This window comes from Hemibagrus wyckioides, linkage group LG23 (genome assembly GCF_019097595.1).
Source record: "Hemibagrus wyckioides isolate EC202008001 linkage group LG23, SWU_Hwy_1.0, whole genome shotgun sequence".
Lineage (NCBI taxonomy): Eukaryota > Metazoa > Chordata > Actinopteri > Siluriformes > Bagridae > Hemibagrus > Hemibagrus wyckioides.
The window spans coordinates 19,594,130-19,616,849 of record NC_080732.1 but is presented as its reverse complement, the minus strand read 5'-3'; the positions used below and the strand labels follow the sequence as shown (position 1 = coordinate 19,616,849).

Below are 22,720 nucleotides of genomic sequence, written 5' to 3'. Positions count from 1 at the left end.
GTGTCAGATTATGAAGCACCACTTTAATGGGTGTGTCCTAATTTGAAGTACCACTGTCATGGGCGTGTCCCATTTTGAAGCACCACTGTTATTGTAAGTGCTGTGTTTGAGGAAGTGTCTTATTTCAAACTTTTATAGATTAGATGCATCTAATCACATGTGGATTAGCAAACATTAGCTTCCAACATTATCCAACATTAGTGCATCAGATCTGTGTTTCAGGCTCTGCAGGCTGTAATGGGCCTACAAATGGCTGCTTTGGCAGGAAGGGCACTAGTTAGGTAACAGCAGATTCAGCAGAGTAACGGCTGTGCTGTGTTGTGGTAGTGTTTATTGTTTTTAAGTAAACAGCTGCTTGTGAGGGTTCGAGCTCCAGAAGAGTCCAGTGAGAGGTGAATTCCTGCCCAGCGCTGTCCTCGCGTCCTGCTTAAGCACATCTGATCAGCTGAATCCAAACATTTTAAGCAGCGAAAGCAGAAAATCCTGCAGCGTGTGGAGTCTAAAGCGAGCCCTGGGATGGACGCCGTGTCTCTGACCGCACACTACACACCCGTCCTGTTCTCTACAGCGTGGAGTAAAGCGTGTTTGTAGGTCAGAGCAGGATGGTGAATTAACGCTGCTGATATGAGGTGTGTATGGGGACAGAAACACCAAATGACCCGGCAAAACACTCTGAGGAAAGAGAAGGAAGACGCTCACGATCTTTAACCAGTTCAGACGGAGAAACTCGTTAGTGTCACTGCTGTTTAAATAAATAATTCCATTTAGATGGATAATTTGTTCATTACAGAAAATATAGTAGCCGTGTACAAATAAAAATAATAGTGCCCTCTGGTGACTCCGCCCCTTCCCTCATATATCATCTAATCAAAGATGATCAGCTCCGCCCCTTCCCTCATAAATCATCTAATCAAAGATGATCAGCTCCACCCCTTCCCTCATAAATCATCTAATCAAAGAGAATCAAGAGAGAGTGTGTGTTCGGAGAGAGTGTGTGATCGGAGAGAGTGTGTGCTCAGAGAGTGTGTGTGCTCAGAGAGTGTGTGTTCGGAGAGAGTGTGTGCTCAGAGAGTGTGTGTGCTCAGAGAGTGTGTGTTCGGAGAGAGTGTGTGATCGGAGAGAGTGTGTGTTCAGAGAGAGTGTGTGCTCAGAGAGTGTGTGTGCTCAGAGAGTGTGTGTTCGGAGAGAGTGTGTGATCGGAGAGAGTGTGTGCTCAGAGAGAGTGTGTGCTCAGAGAGTGTGTGTGCTCAGAGAGTGTGTGTGCTCAGAGAGTGTGTGTTCGGAGAGAGTGTGTGATCAGAGAGAGTGTGTGTTCAGAGAGAGTGTGTGCTCAGAGAGTGTGTGTGCTCAGAGAGTGTGTGTTCGGAGAGAGTGTGTTCGGAGAGTGTGTGTTCGGAGAGTGTGTGTTCGGAGAGAGTGTGTTCAGAGAGTGTGTGTTCAGAGAGTGTGTGTTCGGAGAGAGTGTGTTCGGAGAGTGTGTGTTCGGAGAGAGTGTGTGATCGGAGAGAGTGTGTGCTCGGAGAGTGTGTGTGCTCAGAGAGTGTGTGTTCGGAGAGAGTGTGTGCTCGGAGAGTGTGTGTACTCGGAGAGAGTGTGTACTCGGAGAGAGTGTGTGTTCGGAGAGTGTGTGTTCGGAGAGTGTGTGTGTTCAGAGAGTGTGTGATCGGAGAGAGTGTGTGTTCTGAGAGAGTGTGTGTTCAGAGAGAGTGTGTGTTCAGAGAGTGTGTGTTCGGAGAGTGTGTGTGTTCGGAGAGAGTGTGTGTTCGGAGAGAGTGTGTGTTCGGAGAGAGTGTGTTCGGAGAGAGTGTGTGTTCAGAGAGTGTGTGTTCGGAGAGAGTGTGTGTTCGGAGAGAGTGTGTGTTCGGAGAGAGTGTGTTCGGAGAGAGTGTGTGTTCAGAGAGTGTGTGTTCAGAGAGTGTGTGTTCGGAGAGTGTGTGTTCGGAGAGTGTGTGTTCGGAGAGAGTGTGTTCGGAGAGTGTGTGTTCGGAGAGTGTGTGTTCGGAGAGTGTGTGTTCGGAGAGAGTGTGTTCGGAGAGAGTGTGTGATCGGAGAGAGTGTGTGCTCAGAGAGTGTGTGTTCAGAGAGTGTGTGTTCAGAGAGTGTGTGTTCGGAGAGTGTGTGTTCGGAGAGTGTGTGTTCGGAGAGTGTGTGTTCGGAGAGTGTGTGTTCGGAGAGTGTGTGTTCGGAGAGAGTGTGTTCGGAGAGAGTGTGTGATCGGAGAGTGTGTGTGCTCGGAGAGTGTGTGTTCGGAGAGAGTGTGTGTTCGGAGAGAGTGTGTGTTCGGAGAGAGTGTGTGTTCAGAGAGTGTGTGTTTGGAGAGAGTGTGTGTTTGGAGAGAGTGTGTGTTCGGAGAAAGTGTATACTCGGAGAAAGTGTGTGTTGGAGAGAGTGTGTGTTTGGAGAGAGTGTGTGTTTGGAGAGAGTGTGTGTTCGGAGAAAGTGTATACTCGGAGAAAGTGTGTGTTTGGAGAGAGTGTGTGTTCAGAGAGAGTGTGTGTTCGGAGAGAGTGTGTGTTCGGAGAGAGTGTGTGTTTGGAGAGAGTGTGTGTTCGGAGAAAGTGTATACTCGGAGAAAGTGTGTGTTTGGAGAGAGTGTGTGTTCAGAGAGAGTGTGTGTTCGGAGAGAGTGTGTGTTCGGAGAGAGTGTGTGTTTGGAGAGTGTGTGTTTGGAGAGTGTGTGTTTGGAGAGTGTGTGTTTGGAGAGAGTGTGTTTGGAGAGAGTGTGTGTTTGGAGAAAGTGTATACTCGGAGAAAGTGTGTGTTTGGAGAGAGTGTGTGTTTGGAGAGAGTGTGTGTTCAGAGAGAGTGTGTTTGGAGAGAGTGTGTTCGGAGAGAGTGTGTGTTTGGAGAGAGTGTGTGTTCGGAGAGAGTGTGTGTTTGGAGAGAGTGTGTGTTTGGAGAGAGTGTGTGTTTGGAGAGTGTGTGTTTGGAGAGAGTGTGTGTTTGGAGAGAGTGTGTGTTTGGAGAGTGTGTGTACTCGGAGAGAGTGTGTGTTCGTAGAGAGTGTGTTTTTGGAGAGAGTGTGTGTTTGGAGAGAGTGTGTTTTCGGAGAGAGTGTGTTTTCGGAGAGAGTGTGTGTTTGGAGAGAGTGTGTGTTTGGAGAGAGTGTGTGTTTGGAGAGTGTGTGTACTCGGAGAGAGTGTGTGTTTGGAGAGAGTGTGTGTTTGGAGAGAGTGTGTTCGGAGAGAGTGTGTGTTCGGAGAGAGTGTGTGTTCGGAGAGAGTGTGTGTTTGGAGAGAGTGTGTGTTCGGAGAGAGTGTGTGTTTGGAGAGAGTGTGTGTTTGGAGAGAGTGTGTGTTTGGAGAGTGTGTGTACTCGGAGAGAGTGTGTGTTCGTAGAGAGTGTGTGTTTGGAGAGAGTGTGTGTTTGGAGCGAGTGTGTGTTTGGAGAGAGTGTGTGTTTGGAGCGAGTGTGTGTTTGGAGAGAGTGTGTGTTTGGAGAGAGTGTGTGTTTGGAGAGTGTGTGTTTGGAGCGAGTGTGTGTTTGGAGCGAGTGTGTGTTTGGAGAGAGTGTGTGTTTGGAGCGAGTGTGTGTTTGGAGCGAGTGTGTGTTTGGAGAGAGTGTGTGTTTGGAGAGAGTGTGTGTTTGGAGCGAGTGTGTGTTTGGAGAGAGTGTGTGTTTGGAGAGAGTGTGTGTTTGGAGAGAGTGTGTGTTTGGAGAGTGTGTGTTTGGAGCGAGTGTGTGTTTGGAGAGAGTGTGTGTACTCGGAGAGAGTGTGTGTTTGGAGAGAGTGTGTGTTTGGAGCGAGTGTGTGTTTGGAGAGAGTGTGTGTTTGGAGCGAGTGTGTGTTTGGAGAGAGTGTGTCTTTGGAGAGAGTGTGTGTTTGGAGAGTGTGTGTTTGGAGCGAGTGTGTGTTTGGAGAGAGTGTGTGTTTGGAGAGAGTGTGTGTTTGGAGAGTGTGTGTTTGGAGCGAGTGTGTGTTTGGAGCGAGTGTGTGTTTGGAGCGAGTGTGTGTTTGGAGCGAGTGTGTGTTTGGAGAGAGTGTGTGTTTGGAGAGAGTGTGTGTTTGGAGAGTGTGTGTTTGGAGCGAGTGTGTGTTTGGAGAGAGTGTGTGTTTGGAGAGAGTGTGTGTTTGGAGCGAGTGTGTGTTTGGAGCGAGTGTGTGTTTGGAGAGAGTGTGTGTTTGGAGAGAGTGTGTGTTTGGAGAGAGTGTGTGTTTGGAGCGAGTGTGTGTTTGGAGAGAGTGTGTGTTTGGAGCGAGTGTGTGTTTGGAGAGAGTGTGTGTTTGGAGAGAGTGTGTGTTTGGAGAGAGTGTGTGTTTGGAGAGAGTGTGTGTTTGGAGAGAGTGTGTACTCGATCAGCTTGAAAGTGTATGAATTATGTAAAAAGCAGAAGATAAAACCGTCTTCTACTTATTTATTAAAGTCTACATCCATCTCCATCCTTTCAGTGTGTGTGAGAGAGAGAGAGAGAGAGAGAGAGAGCTCCTCTGAGTGTGTGTCACTGCTCTGTGTGAGTGAGTGTGTGTTGTTCCTCTGAGTGTTTGTGTGTGTGTGAGTGTGAGTGAGTGTGTGTGAGTGAGTGTGTGTTGTTCCTCTGAGTGTTTGTGTGTGTGTGAGTGTGAGTGAGTGTGTGTGAGTGAGTGTGTGTTGTTCCTCTGAGTGTTTGTGTGTGTGTGAGTGTGAGTGAGTGTGTGTGAGTGAGTGTGTGTTGTTCCTCTGAGTGTGTATGTGTGAGTGTATGTGTGTGTGTGTGTTGTTCCTCTGAGTGTTTGTGTGTGTGTGAGTGAGTGTGTGTTGTTCCTCTGAGTGTTTGTGTGAGTGTGAGTGAGTGTGTGTGAGTGAGTGTGTGTTGTTCCTCTGAGTGTTTGTGTGTGTGAGTGTGAGTGAGTGTGTGTGAGTGAGTGCGTGTTGTTCCTCTGAGTGTGTATGTGTGAGTGTATGTGTGTGTGTGTGTTGTTCCTCTGAGTGTTTGTGTGTGTGTGAGTGTGAGTGAGTGTGTGTTGTTCCTCTGAGTGTGTATGTGTGAGTGTATGTGTGTGTGTGTGTTGTTCCTCTGAGTGTTTGTGTGTGTGTGAGTGTGAGTGAGTGCGTGTTGTTCCTCTGAGTGTGTATGTGTGTGTGTGTGTTGTTCCTCTGAGTGCTTGTGTGTGTGTGAGTGTGAGTGAGTGCGTGTTGTTCCTCTGAGTGTGTATGTGTGTGTGTGTGTTGTTCCTCTGAGTGTTTGTGTGTGTGTGAGTGAGTGTGTGTGAGTGTGTTGTTCCTCTGAGTGTGTGTGCATGTGTGTCTGAGTGTGTGTTGTTTCTCTGAGTGTGTGTGCGTGTGAGTGTGTGTGTGTTGTTCCTCTGAGTGTGTATGTGTGTGAGTGTGTGTGTGTTGTTCCTCTGAGTGTGTGTGTGAGTGTGAGTGAGTGTGTGTGTGTGTTGTTCCTCTGAGTGTGAGTGTGTGTTGTTCCTCTAAGTGTGTGTGTGAGAGAGTGTGTGTGTGTGTTGTTCCTCTGAGTGTGTATGTGTGTGTGTTGTTCCTCTAAGTGTGTTTGTGTGTGTATTGTTCCTCTAAGTGTGTTTGTGTGTGTATTGTTCCTCTAAGTGTGTGTGTGTGTGTGTGTTGTTCCACTGAGTGTGAGTGTGTGTGTGAGTTTGAGTGAGTGTGTGTATGTGTGTGAGTGTGTGTGTGTTGTTCCTCTGAGTGTGTGTGTGTGTGTGTGTGTGTTGTTCCTCTAAGTGTGTTTGTGTGTGTATTGTTCCTCTAAGTGTGTGTGTGTTGTTCCACTGAGTGTGAGTGTGTGTGTGAGTTTGAGTGAGTGTGTGTATGTGTGTGAGTGTGTGTGTGTTGTTCCTCTGAGTGTGTGTGTGTGTTGTTCCTCTGAGTGTGAGTGTGTGTGTGTGTTGTTCCTCTAAGTGTGTGTGTGTGAGAGTGTGAGTGTGTGTGTGTTGTTCCTCTAAGTGTGTATGTGTGTGAGTGTGTGTGTGTTGTTCCTCTGAGTGTGTGTGTGAGTGTGAGTGAGTGTGTGTGTGTGTTGTTCCTCTGAGTGTGAGTGTGTGTGTGTGTTGTTCCTCTAAGTGTGTGTGTGTGAGAGTGTGTGTGTGAGTGTGAGTGTGTGTGTGTTGTTCCTCTGAGTGTGTATGTGTGTGAGTGTGTGTGTGTTGTTCCTCTGAGTGTGTGTGTGAGTGTGAGTGAGTGTGTGTGTGTGTTGTTCCTCTGAGTGTGAGTGTGTGTGTGTGTTGTTCCTTTAAGTGTGTGTGTGTGAGAGTGTGTGTGTGTGTGTGTTGTTCCTCTGAGTGTGTGTGTGTGTTGTTCCTCTAAGTGTGTTTGTGTGTGTATTGTTCCTCTAAGTGTGTGTGTGTTGTTCCTCTAAGTGTGTGTGTGTGTGTGTGTGTTGTTCCACTGAGTGTGAGTGTGTGTGTGTTGTTCCTCTAAGTGTGTGTGTGTGTGAGAGTGTGTGTGTGTTGTTCCTCTGTGTGTGTGTGTGTGTTGTTCCTCTGTGTGTGTGTGTGTGTCGTTCCTCTAAGTGTGTGTGTGTGTTGTTCCTCTGTGTGTGTGTGTGTGTGTGTTGTTCCTCTGTGTGTGTGTGTGTGTGTCGTTCCTCTAAGTGTGTGTGTGTGTTGTTCCTCTAAGTGTGTGTGTTGTTCCTCTGTGTGTGTGTGTGTGTGTCGTTCCTCTAAGTGTGTGTGTGTGTTGTTCCTCTAAGTGTGTGTGTTGTTCCTCTAAGTGTGTGTGTGTGTTGTTCCTCTAAGTGTGTGTGTTGTTCCTCTAAGTGTGTGTGTGTGTGTGTGTGTGTATCCCGCTCAAAATGTTCTTCTGGGTTCCTGCACATTAAAAAGCTCATGAGAGATGGTGGTGTGTGAGGAGGCGGAGCTTACAGAGATCTGGACCTGGTTGTTCTTGATGGTTACTGTAAATCTGAGGTAAAGTATGAAGTGACCACAGAATCTGGACATGAGTTCCTCGTCCTATTTTTGTCTCTTTTTCGTCATCAGAACAACTTCCTCTCTATCACTTATTGATGCTCCAGTCACAAACACACCAGTGCACTTTAAATCAATATTTCATGGCTGCTGGTTTCTATAAATCCTGCATGATTGATCTATCTGGAGCTTGTAGGACATCAGCGTGGCTCACAGCAGCTGCTCGGGTTTGATCTGAGGTCAGTGATGGTCAGATCCAGTGATCTTCACATGTTCTGTACAAAACCCTCAAGGTTTCACTCTCAGGGCTCTGAAGCAGAGTAGATGCTCTGAGCAGTGGACCTGGGATCTTCTGAGACTCGTGTTTGCAGGACTTTAGCTGACCGCTGAAGATGAATGTTTTCAGGAGTAGGATGTAGAGATGACACTGAAGAAACATCTCAGTGATCAGATCTGCCTTTAAAAGTCAGGGCTTTTGTTTACACACACAAAGGATATGAGGAAGTGTGTGTGTGTGTTTGTGTGTGTGTGTGAGAGGAGAAAGAAGGAGAGATTTTCTTTAGTCCTCTCTCTCTCTCTGTGTGAACATCAGGAACCTGACATTGAAAGAGATCTTCTCCAGATGTGGGTCAGGAACCGTGGATGAACCATGCTTTCAGCGTCAGGTCCATCCACTGCTGATTTACTGTATCTGCCCTTTCTCTCTCTCTCTCTCTCTCTCTCTCTCTCTTTCTCTCCTCTCCCTTTTCTCTCGGTCACTGAGATGAATAGGATAAATTAATGATGGCTCATTTCATGTGTCAGCTGGTGAGAAGCGAGTGACCGAAGAGAGTGACCAAAGCGAGTGACCGAACCGATCCACCAGGCTTCCGACTGCAGAAGGTTTCGATGGAAAAGGAAAGTTTCCAGTCTGAATTGTTTCCCTGAGTCGTGTTTCTGCTCAGGAGGAAACAACAGAATCACACACTCCGAGATCTCACAGGAAAACAGCACCTGACTGACAGAAGAGTGATGAAATCCTCCATCCCCCATCGTCATCACATCCTCAACAAAAACAGAGAGGGGGGGCAGAGAGAGAGAAAGGGTATGTGAAAGAGAGAGAGAGAGAGAGAGAGACAGACAGAGAGAGAGATAGAGAGAGAGAGGGTATGTAAAAGAGAGAGAAAGAGAGAGAGACAGAGAGCTCATCAGATTCTCCTGTGTTTTTTCCAGAATGTTCTCCTCAGGTTTCTGGTCTTTTCCTCCTCTCGTGTCTCTGTGGGTTTAAAGTCGTCTCATTGCTGTGTTTTTCTCAGATAAATGGTTGAGGTTGGAGTCTTCAGGAAAGTCATTAACTCCACACTTTGTTCCTCGAGTCTCAGAGGATCTGGAATCGGTCATGTCCAGGGTTCAGATGTCCAGTAGAGTAAAATCCTCGCTCTGTTCACGCAGTACCCCAGGACATTACAGTTACAGTGAAGATCTCCTTTAAAATCCTGGAACCTGGCTTCAGCTTCAGCTTCAGCTCAGTGATGAAGAGTCCTGAGGGAAATGTGGAGCAGCTTTACAGATAAAAATGTAAAATACAGAAATGCAGAAAGCTTTAACCGAGGGGATTTAAAGAGGATTCAGAAAATATTTCAGCTTTTATCAGCAATATCTCACTCGCTAATATCCATCCTCTAGAGTTCTGTAAAAAAACACAGAAATGAAACAGAACATGTTTCAGGATGAACTCAGGACAGATCTCTTCAGATCATGTGATTGAATTTTACAAACACTTATAAATAATCTGTTATAAACACTGTCATAAACACCCTCTTATAAACACTCTGCTATAAACACCCTCTTATAAACACTCTGCTATAAACACTCTGTTATAAACACTGTTATAAATATTCTGTTATAAAAACACTGTTACAAACACCCTGTTATTAACACTCTGTTCATAACACCTTGTTATAAACACTCTGTTATAAACACTCTGTTATAAACTCTCTGGGTCAGAGCTGCTGAATGAATCATCACTTGATCCACCAATCAGAGTCCAGAACTGTGTGTTATAATTTCTCGTGTCTCTGCAGGTGGACAGGACAGAGGTGATCCGGAGCTCCATCAATCCCACCTTCTCCAAAGTCTTCACCCTTGACTACTACTTCGAGGAGGTGCAGCGCCTCCGCTACGAGCTCTACGACATCAGCAACAGCCACAACGACACCAAGGAAGCAGACTGCCTGGGGGCCATGGAGTGTACACTGGGACAGGTACACACACACACACACACATTCCTCCAATCAGATCACCTTCCTTAACCAACCCATGTTAATTATAACCCAGTGAGTTAGAGCAGAACCGGGACACCTGGTCTGATGCAGTAGAATGTTTCTCCTTTCTTCTGGGGCAGTGCTTCACTCCACGTGTTGGTCTGTTCTTCACACCTGTGGCTCTGAGACTTCGCCATCTGGCGTCTGTCATCTGCTTTCCTTCTTCGTATGAAAAGCGCTGAGTCGTGAGAGACGTGACGCGTGTTCCTGTATCTTTTTTCCGTCCCTGAACAGATTGTGTCCCAGAGAAAGCTGTCTAAAGCTCTGCTGAAGCACTGCAACACCGTGGGCAAGTCCACCATCATGGTACACTTCCCTCCTCCTCATCCTCCTCTTCACTGCTGTGGTGCTAGCATGTTAGCATGGTTTTCTTTAACTGACTGACAGCTGACCTGGTCTTGGGTCATCAGGGGGCAGAGTCTGATTTCCGCTGATTATTTTCTGTTCACATCCTCAGCTTTAGCATGAAAACTAAACTGAGCTACTAACTGACTAGCTTATCTTAGCTAACGTTACCTCACCTCTGTAGCAGGAGCTAGCCAAGTTTGCTAACATTATTTGAAATATTGTAGCATAAAACTGATCCTGAATTAATGGGTCATGAAATTAAACATCTGGAAAAAAAAAAAAAGTTTAAAGTTATATAATTGAAGTTATAAGAAAAGTTAGAGGCACTAACCTGCTGCTAATCCTAACGGTAACTGGAGTTATGAATGATCAGACCATGTCGAATAGCTAGCATTATGCTAACTGTTATAGCATCAGATTAAAGCTGGTATGTTATGGTAAGGATGTGACCGAAGCTCCTCCTCTTCTGACCCTGGACAAGTTTAACGACTCAGTCTTCTTTATTAAGCAGTAACAGTATTACCCAGAATGCCGTGCGTGTATTCACTCATCATGGTTCCAGGTCACAGCGGAGGAACTGATGGGGAATAACGACTATGTGGAGCTATCGTTCAGTGCCAGGAAACTGGATGATAAGGTATATGTACACACACACACACACACACACACCTTCAGACACATGCACTCATAGAGAGCTTATTTTAATCATCTGAGTGACAGCATTGTTACCTGAGGCTAACACGAGGACATGCTGTATACAGGAAGTAAGAGAGAGACAGACAGGAAATGAGGTCAGGTTTAACCCTCAGAGCTCTGTCTCTTTTTGTCTGATTTACATACCCAGGTTTAACAGTCTAAAGATTTTAGTTAGATATGAGGAGAGAGAGAGAGAGAGAGATGACAGTAACAAATAAAGAGGAGAGACAGAGCAAAAGACACAGTTTGACAAGAGAGAGAAGAAGCGCATCTGAGAGCAGGAAAGAAATGAAAATTGATTGACAGAGAGAAGTGAAACAGAGAAGGAGAAAGAAAGTGAAATGTTCAACCTTCACTGAAACAATTACAGAGAGAGAGAGAGAGAGAGAGAAACTAATTTTTATGTTTTCTCTCATCTCTCTCTCTCACCCTCCTTCATCCCAGTCATACCCCTCGCTCTCTCTCTCTCTCTCTCTCTCTCATCCTTCTTCCCTAAAATTCATTTGTTGTTGACTTTGCATAAACGCTATAAATTACATTACTGTCTAATTTAAGAACAGATTCAGAATCTCACTCTATCTTCATCTCACACTGTCCTCTATCACTCCTTTAACCCCCCCCCTCTCTCAGACAGATGACATGATTGATTAATAATAAAATGTAATAAGTGCAGCAGGGAAACAGGAAACTGAAAACTTCACTGTTTAAATATAAAAATAAACAGAAACACACAAATAAACAGCAGCAGGAAAATGATTCTGAAGCTGAAATCTCACCACAACGGTTAACACACACACACACACACACACACACACGGTTGTTGTGAGAAGCGGAGGTGTAAAAAGAAGTGAAAGCAAGTGTGAGAAATGTGAAATAAACACACACACACACACACACAGAGCTGGAGGAGATTCTGTAAACGTAAGAGGGGATGTCTGTAAAAACGTCTAATCAGTAAGATATGAATCAGTGATGAATCATAAACGACTCCTTTAAGTGAATCAGGTGAATTGATTCACAGCGTAAAAACGAATCAGAACATTTTCTGCGTTCCTTTAATCCCTTCCACAGACTGAAGAGAAAAACATGATGTTAAGATATTTTCTGAACCTCATGCAGAATTTTAAAAGACATGAATCATCAACAACGAATCAAATGAGTTGAGAGGTTCAAAAGAATCGAATCAGCAAAATGATTCTCTATAATCCAGGTATTTGTGTTTATTTCACACAGCGCTGTGTTACAGATCGCTCACAGAGCTTTAGCGTGAAAATAAAAACTAAAGTGATGAAGAGGCAGTAAGGGGGAGAAAGAGGTTTTTGGAACTCTTGGGGGAAATTAATTTAATTCAGGTTTAATCTGGTTAAAGACTCTCACTACAAATATACAACACTGCAAAAATCTGATACTACACACACACCTCATACTACACACACACCTGATACTACACACACACACCTGATACTACACACACACACCTGATACTACACACACACACCTGATACTACACACACACACACCTGATACTACACACACACATCTGATACTAAACACACATCTAATACTACACACACACACCTGATACTACACACACACACCTGATACTACACACACACACACACCTGATACTACACACACACACATCTGATACTAAACACACATCTAATACTACACACACACACCTGATACTACACACACACACCTGATACTACACACACACACACACCTGATACTACACACACACATCTGATACTAAACACACATCTAATACTACACACACACACCTGATACTACACACACACACCTGATACTACACACACACACACACCTGATACTACACACACACATCTGATACTAAACACACATCTAATACTACACACACACACCTGATACTACACACACACACCTGATACTACACACACACACACACCTGATACTACACACACACATCTGATACTAAACACACATCTAATACTACACACACACACCTGATACTACACACACACACACCTGATACTACACACACACACACCTGATACTACACACACACACCTCATACTACACACACACCTGATACTACACACACACACCTGATACTACACACACACACACCTGATACTACACACACACACCTGATACTACACACACACCTGATACTACACACACACACCTGATACTACACACACACACACACCTGATACTACACACACACACCTGATACTACACACACACACCTGAGTACTACACACACACACACACACCTGAGTACTGCACACACATATACACAAACACACACACACCTGAGTACTACACACACACACACCTGATACTACACACACACACCTGATACTACACACACACACCTGATACTACACACACACACCTGATACTACACACACACACACACCTGATACTACACACACACACACCTGATACTACACACACACACCTGATACTACACACACACACCTGATACTACACACACACACACACCTGATACTACACACACACACCTGATACTACACACACACATCTGATACTAAACACACATCTAATACTACACACACACACATCTGATACTACACACACACACATCTGATACTACACACACACACCTGATACTACACACACACCTGATACTACACACACACACATCTGATACTACACACACACATCTGATACTACACACACACCTGATACTACACACACACACACCTGATACTACACACACACACACACACACCTGATACTACACACACACATCTGATACTACTACACACACACCTGATACTACACACACATCTGATACTACATACACACCTGATACTACACACACACACACACCTGATACTACACACACACATCTGATACTACTACACACACATCTGATACTACACACACACCTGATACTACACACACACCTGATACTACACACACACACACACACACACACACACCTGATACTACATACACACCTGATACTACACACACACATCAGATACTACACACACATACATCTGATACTAAATACACACCTGATACCACATACACACACACACACATCTGATACTACTACATACACACCTGATACTACACACACACATCTGATACTACATACACGCCTGATACTACATACACACCTGATACTACATACACACACACACACACATCTGATACTACTACACACACACCTGATACTACATACACATCTGATACTACACACACACATCTGATACTACACACACACACACCTGATACTACACACACACATCAGATACTACACACATACATCTGATACTAAATACACACCTGATACCACATACACACACACACACCTGATACTACACACACATATCTGATACTACTACATACACGCCTGATACTACATACACACCTGATACCATACACACACATACACACACCTGATACTACACACACACATCTGATACTAAATACACACCTGATACTACATACACACCTGATACCATACACACACACACACACACACATCTGATACTACTACATACACACCTGATACTACACACACACATCTGATACTAAACACACACACATCTGATACTACACACACACACCTGATACTACACACACACCTGATACTACACACACACATCTGATACTACACACACACCTGATACTACACACACACACATCTGATACTACACACACACATCTGATACTACACACACACCTGATACTACACACACACACACCTGATACTACACACACACACACACACACCTGATACTACACACACACATCTGATACTACTACACACACACCTGATACTACATACACATCTTATACTAAACACACACACATCTGATACTACACACACCTGATACTACACACACACACATCTGATACTACACACACATATCTGATACTACACACACACCTGATACTACACACACACACATCTGATACTACACACACATATCTGATACTACACACACACATCTGATACTACACACACACATCTGATACTACACACACACATCTGATACTACACACACACATCTGATACTACACACACACATCGGATACTACTACATACACACCTGATACTACACACACACATCTGATACTAAACACACATCTGATACTACATACACGCCTGATACTACATACACACCTGATACCATACACACACACACACACCTGATACTACACACACATCTGATACTAAATACACACCTGATACTACATACACACCTGATACCATACACACACACACACACACACATCTGATACTACTACACACACACCTGATACTACACACACACACCTGATACTACACACACACATCTGATACTACACACACACACACCTGATACTACACACACACACCTGATACTACACACACACCTGATACTACATACACACCTGATACTACACACACACATCTGATACTACACACACACACACCTGATACTACACACACACATCAGATACTACACACACACACATCTGATACTAAATACACACCTGATACCACATACACACACACACACCTGATACTACACACACATATCTGATACTACTACATACACACTTGATACTACACACACACATCTGATACTACATACACACCTGATACTACATACACACCTGATACCATACACACACACACACACCTGATACTACACACACACATCTGATACTACATACACGCCTGATACTACATACACACCTGATACCATACACACACACACACACCTGATACTACACACACACATCTGATACTAAATACACACATATCTGATACTACTACATACACACCTGATACTACACACACACACCTGATACTACACACACATCTGATACTAAATACACACCTGATACCATACACACACACACACACACACATCTGATACTACTACACACACACCTGATACTACACACACACATCTGATACTACTACACACACACCTGATACTACATACACACCTGATACTACACACACACATCTGATACTAAACACACACACATCTGATACTAAATACACACCTGATACCACATACACACACACACACCTGATACTACACACACATATCTGATACTACTACATACACACTTGATACTACACACACACATCTGATACTACATACACACCTGATACTACATACACACCTGATACCATACACACACACACACACCTGATACTACACACACACATCTGATACTACATACACGCCTGATACTACATACACACCTGATACCATACACACACACACACACCTGATACTACACACACACATCTGATACTAAATACACACATATCTGATACTACTACATACACACCTGATACTACACACACACACCTGATACTACACACACATCTGATACTAAATACACACCTGATACCATACACACACACACACACACACATCTGATACTACTACACACACACCTGATACTACACACACACATCTGATACTACTACACACACACCTGATACTACATACACACCTGATACTACACACACACATCTGATACTAAACACACACACATCTGATACTACACACACACACCTGATACTACACACACACATCTGATACTACACACACACATCTGATACTACACACACACATCTGATACTACACACACACATCTGTTACTACACACACACATCTGATACTACACACACACCTGATACTACACACACACCTGATACTACATACACACCTCATACTACACACACACACCTGATACTACACACACACATCTGATACTACACACACACATCTGATACTACACACACACCTGATACTACACACACACCTGATACTACACACACATCTGATACTACACACACACACATCTGATACCACACACACACCTGATACTACATACACACCTGAAACCACACACACACACACCTGATACCACACACACACCTGATACTACACACACACATCTGATACTAAATACACACCTGATACTACACACACATGCCTGATACTACACACACCTGATACCACATACACACACACACACCTGATACTACACACACATCTGATACCACACACACACACACCTGATACCACACACACACTTGATACCACACACACACACACACACACACACTTGATATCACACACACACACACCTGATACTACACACACACACACACACCTGATACCACACACACACAACTGATACTACACACACACACACCTGAGACCACACACACACATGATACTACACACACACACACCTGATACTACACACACACACACACACACCTGATACCACACACACACAACTGATACTACACACACACACACCTGAGACCACACACACACATGATACTACACACACACCTGATTCCACACACACACCTGATACTACACACACACCCGATATCACACACACACCTGATACCACATGCACACACCTGATACTACACACACACCTGATATCACACACACACACACACCTGATATCACACACACACACACACACCTGATACTACACACACACCTGATACTACACACACACACACACCTGATACTACACACACACCTGATACTACACACACACACACCTGATACTACACACACACACACACACACACCTGATACTACACACACACACACACACACACCTGATACTACACACACACACACACCTGATACTACACACACACACACACCTGATACTACACACACACCTGATACTACACACACACCTGATATCACACACACACCTGATACTACACACACACACCTGTTACCACACACACACACACCTGATACCACACACACACCTGATACCACACACACACACACACCTGATACTACACACACACCTGATACTACACACACACACACCTGATATCACACACACACACACACACCTGATACTACACACACACCTGATACTACACACACACACCTGTTACCACACACACACACACCTGATACTACACACACACCTGATATCACACACACACCTGATACCACACACACACCTGATACTACACACACACACGTGTTACCACACACACACACACCTGATACTACACACACACCTGATACTACACACACACACCTGTTACCACACACACACACACCTGATACCACACACACACACACCTGTTACCACACACACACACACCTGATACCACACACACACACACCTGATACCACACACACACCTGATACCGCACACACACACCTGATACTACACACACACCTGTTACCACATACACACACACACCTGATACTACACACACACACCTGATATCACACACACACCTGATACCACACACACACCTGATACTACACACACACACCTGTTACCACACACACACACACACCTGATACCGCACACACACACCTGATACTACACACACACACCTGTTACCACACACACACACACCTGATACTACACACACATACCTGATATCACACACACACCTGATACCACACACACACCTGATACTACACACACACACCTGTTACCACACACACACACCTGATACCACACACACACACCTGAACAATCCCTCAGTATTAGAGACCTTCGGTTCCATAACCTCTCTCTCTCTTTCTCCTGCAGGACTTTTTCAGCAAATCAGATCCGTTTCTGGAGATTTACAGAGTCAACGATGACGGAACACAACAGCTGGTGTACAGGACAGAGGTGACACACACACACACAAACATTAGCTGTTGTCTGTTGCACTTCTTGGTCAGTGTAGTTGTGTTTGTCCCATTGTCTTGGTCAGTAGTTTACATACACCCCCCACCCCCCAGCTGCAAAGCTCGTCCCTGTCAGGATGCTGAAGGTTTTAGAACTTCTCTTGCATTCATCAGTTTCACTAAAACATCGTTTCATTTTAATCGGTCAGTTCATGTGAAAATGGTTGAGAAAAAAATCCATGTTTAATTTCAGCGTGATCGCGCCGGTCACTCGGGAGCCGCGGGCAGTCGAGCCTCAGAGACGCTTTTTAGCTTCTTCCATTAAATTGAAAGTGATGAAGCTCAGCAGGTGAAATGTTCACAAAATACTTTCATCGATTTTTAAAGATAAATTACATGTGTGATAACCTGCTGAAAAACACCTTCTCAACACACACACACACAAACACACACACACACACACACACACACACACACACACTTACTTTAAAAAAGAACTCCAGTAATTACTGCTAAGGAGGTGTATGTGTGGTAGAGAGTATGTATGTGTGTATATGTGTGTGTGTATGTTTTGGTGTATGTGTGTGTGTGTGTGTGTGTGTATGTGTGTGTGTGCATGTGTGTGTCTGTGTGTGTGTGTATGTGTGTGTGTATGTGTGTGTGTGTGTTTGTATGTTTTGGTGTATGTATGTGTGTGCTGGTGTATGTGTGTGTGTGTGCATGTGTGTGTGTGTGTGTGTGTATGTATGTATGTATACAGTATCTCACAAAAGTGAGTACACCCCTCACATTTTTGTAAATATTTTATTATATCTTTTCATGTGACAACACTGAAGAACTGCCCCTCTGCTCCAATGTACAGTAGTGAGTGTCCAGCCTATATAACAGTGTAAATTTACTGTCCCCTCAAAATAACTCAACACACAGACATTAATGTCTAAACCGTTGGCAACAAAAGTGACTCAAAAGTGACTCCACCCCTAAGTGTGTGGCGTATGGTCTGAGCACTGACCGGCTGACCCCCCACCCCTTCAACCTCTGCAGCAATGCTGGCAGCACTCATACGTCTATTTCCCAAAGACGACCTCCGGATATGACACAGCATGTGCACTCAACTTCTTTGGTCTTTGGTGGACCATGGTGAGGCCTGTTCTGAGTAGAACCTGTCCTGTAAAACCTGTATGGTCTTGCCCACCGTGCTGCAGCTCAGTTTCAGGGTCTCGGCAATCTTCTTATAGCCTAGGCCATCTTTATGTAGAGCAACAATTCTTTTTTTCAGATCCTCAGAGAGATCTTTGCCATGAGGTGCCATGTTGAACTTCCAGTGACCAGTGTGAGAGAGTGTGAGAGCGATAACACCAAATTTAACACACCTGCTCCCCATTCACACCTGAGACCTTGTAACACTAACGAGTCACATGACTCAGGCGAGGGTAAATGGCTAATTGGACCCAATTTGGACATTTCCACTTAGGGGTGTAGTCACTTTTGTTGCCAACGGTTTAGACATTAATGTCTGTGTGTTGAGTTATTTTGAGGGGACAGTAAATTTACACTGTTATACAGGCTGGACACTCACTACTGTACATTGGAGCAGAGGGGCAGTTCTTCAGTGTTGTCACATGAAAAGATATAATAAAATATTTACAAAAATGTGAGGGGTGCACTCACTTTTGTGAGATACTGTGTGTGTGTGTGTGTGTTGTGCAGTATTTGGGGGTTTAGTTAGTTGAGTGTTAGAGTAATCTACAGAAACTTATGTTATTTATGTGTTGTTAGAGGAGATTTGTAGAGGTGATGAAGAACATTAATAAACACAGTTTAAATGAGACTCCTCCTCCTCCTCTTCCTTCTCCTCTGCCTCCTCCACCACCTTCTCCTCCTCCTCCTCTTCTTTCTCCACCTCCTCCTCCTCCACCACCACCTCCTCCACCACCACCTCCTCCTCCACCTCCTCCTCTCAGATGTAATTACAGTGATGTTCCAGAGCTCCTGCTGTTCTATCACTAAAATATAAACATATCTAATGTAATAAAATGTAAATATAAATATTTCTGTGTCTCAGACTGTAATGAACAACCTGAACCCTGTGTGGAAGACCTTCAAAACCTCACTGAACTGTCTGTGTAGCGGAGATCATGACAGGATACTGAAGGTGATCTAACACACACACTCAGACACACACACACACACACATACACACACACACACACACACACACAGTGTTTGCCCTGGGTAAATATTACATTTTACTATTGGATAACAACTGTCAGGCAGCAGAGAGATTAAAGGATATGACAGACAGATAGATGGAGATATGACAGACAGAAAGAAATAGAGATGAGATGATTGCAAGAAACGACAGAAGACATAGAGACAGACAGACAGAAAGACAGGGAGAGAGACATAGAGAAATAGAGATGAGATGATTGCAAGAATCGACAGAAGACATAGACACAGACAGACAGACAGACAGAGAGAGACATAGAGAAATAGATATGAGATGATTGTAAGTTACGATAGAAGACAGTGAGAGAGAGAGAGACAAACAGACTGAGAGACATAGACAGACAGACAGACAGACAGACAGAGACAGACAAAAAGACAGACAGACAGAGAGAAATAGAGATGAGATGATTGCAAGATACGAAAGAAGACAGTAAGAGAGAGAGAGAGAGAGAGAGAGAGAAAGTCAGACAGACAGGGAGACAGAGATAGACAGATAGATAGAGATAATGAGAGAGACAAACAGACAGACAGACAGATGGACAGAGAGACAGACAGACAGAGCGACAGAAAGACAGATGGACAGAAAGACACACAGACAGAGAGACAGACAGACAGACAGTGTGACAGAAAGACAGTTGGACAGAGACAGATAGACAGACAGAGAGACAGACAGAGACAGATAAACAGATAGACAGACAGAAAGACAGATGGACAGAAAGACACACAGACAGAGACAGAAAGACAGACAGACAGACAGAGAGACAGACAGAGCGACAGAAAGACAGTTGGACAGAGACAGAGAGACAGACAGAGACAGATAAACAGATAGACAGACAGAAAGACAGATGAACAGAAAGACACACAGACAGAGAGACAGAAAGACAGACAGAGAGGCAGACAGATAGAGAGAGACAGACAGAATGACAAAAAGACAGATGGACAGAGACAGATAGACAGACAGACAGAGACAGATAAACAGATAAACAGACAGACAGAGACAGACAGACACAAGCAGGGATGTGATCATTTTGGTGTGCAGTTTGTGTGCATCTGCAGTGATCACGGTGATTAGTCATGACTTGTTTATTTAATTATGTTTGTTTTGAGTGGAATTAGGGGGTGGGGTCTCCAGACTGAGTGTGAAGTCATATCTGATTGGTCACAGTGACTCTGGGGGCAGAGATTGCTTTCTGATTAGTTACATTGGCAGTGGGATTAGGAATTGCTTTCTGATTGGCTGAGGAAGAGGGACTGCTCTCTGATTGGCCACAGTGACAGAATCTGGTATCTGATTGGTTACAGTGGTGTTGGTGGGAATTGGTCTCTGATTGGCTACACTAACATTGTTAAGTGTCATCAAGAGATTATGGGTAATTGCTTTTTGACCACAGTGGCGTTGAGGTCCAGGACAGACGGATCTCCATTTGGTAACAGTGACGTTGGGGGTGGGAACTGCTCTCTGATTGGTCACAGTGATGCTGGGGGTGGGAACTGCACTCTGATTGGTCACAGTGATGCTGAGAATGGGAACTGTTCTCTGATTGGTCACAGTGATGCTGGGGGTGGGAACTGCTCTCTGATAGTCTACAGTACTTTGAGGAATGGAAATGCTCTCTGATGGGTCTGGAGAAACTTGCTGCTCTCTGATTGGCTACAGAAGCATTTGTGCTGTACATTTTGTTAAAATGCCATTTAAGTGTAAATGAATCTGATTGGCCACAGTGACTTTTGGGGAGGGAACTTTCTGACCACAGAGACTGCACAGTGACAGGCAGCTGATTCACTGTTAACAATAACAACTGAGACACACAACAAAACACTGAACAAAACACACTCCATCATAGAACACTCTAGAACCACTCAACGTCAGCTCACATTTATACACAACAAGTTGAGCAAAAACATTAAACAGCATCACTGCAGGACTCCTCGCTCTTCCACAGCCAGTCGAGGCGGTCCTCAATCAAACTGGAGGGGAAGAATAATCAGGTTCACGCAGCGAGCTTGATGTCATGGGAGAAATCGTGGTCCATATTTCCAGCAGAACTCCTTTTAGAAACACAATTGTCCTCTCAGTGGACGCTCAGACTGCTGCGTAGGACAGGATCAGTGGCAGTGACGCACCACTCAGTGTGCTGAGGAAGAAACACTGTTTCCCCTGTAATAATAATCATAATTTAGTCCAACCCAATTTCCCCTCCGCATGAAAGTGACGTCTCGGCTAATGACACGAGCAGGATGTGTTTCAGTCATGATTACTTTTCATCTCTGTGGTTAATAAAAGTGATAAAACAACTACAACACGTCCAGAATATTTTCTCAGATCTGTTCCTTAAACACTTTACATTTGACATTTTACTTCCTACTGACTCACCCTAGATCCTCAGTTGACTCACCCTAGATCCTCAGTTGACTCACCCTAGATCCTCAGTTGACTCACTTTAGATCCTCAGTTGACTCACTTTAGATCCTCAGTTGACTCACTTTAGATCCTCAGTTGACTCACTCTAGATCCTCAGTTGACTCACTCTAGATCCTCATTTGACTCACTCTAGATCCTCAGTTGACTCACTCTAGATCCTCAGTTGACTCACTTTAGATCCTCGGTTGACTCACCCTAGATCGTCAGT

The 22,720-nt window shown here is 44.3% G+C and overlaps 1 protein-coding gene across 4 annotated transcripts in view; it reads left to right on the top strand.

Moving 5' to 3' along the window:
- cpne4a (copine IVa) overlaps nucleotides 1–22,720 on the top strand; it is a 58,042-nt gene that overhangs the window by 15,019 nt on the left and 20,303 nt on the right. For 3 of the 4 annotated variants that reach the window (XM_058376203.1, XM_058376205.1, XM_058376202.1), the window contains 5 exons: nucleotides 8,911–9,090; nucleotides 9,385–9,456; nucleotides 10,061–10,135; nucleotides 17,779–17,862; nucleotides 19,927–20,016. In XM_058376203.1, the coding sequence (XP_058232186.1) occupies nucleotides 8,911–9,090; nucleotides 9,385–9,456; nucleotides 10,061–10,135; nucleotides 17,779–17,862; nucleotides 19,927–20,016 (501 nt within the window). The remainder of the gene's footprint in view (nucleotides 1–8,910; nucleotides 9,091–9,384; nucleotides 9,457–10,060; nucleotides 10,136–17,778; nucleotides 17,863–19,926; nucleotides 20,017–22,720) is intronic. The other variant, XM_058376204.1, reaches the window with a different exon arrangement.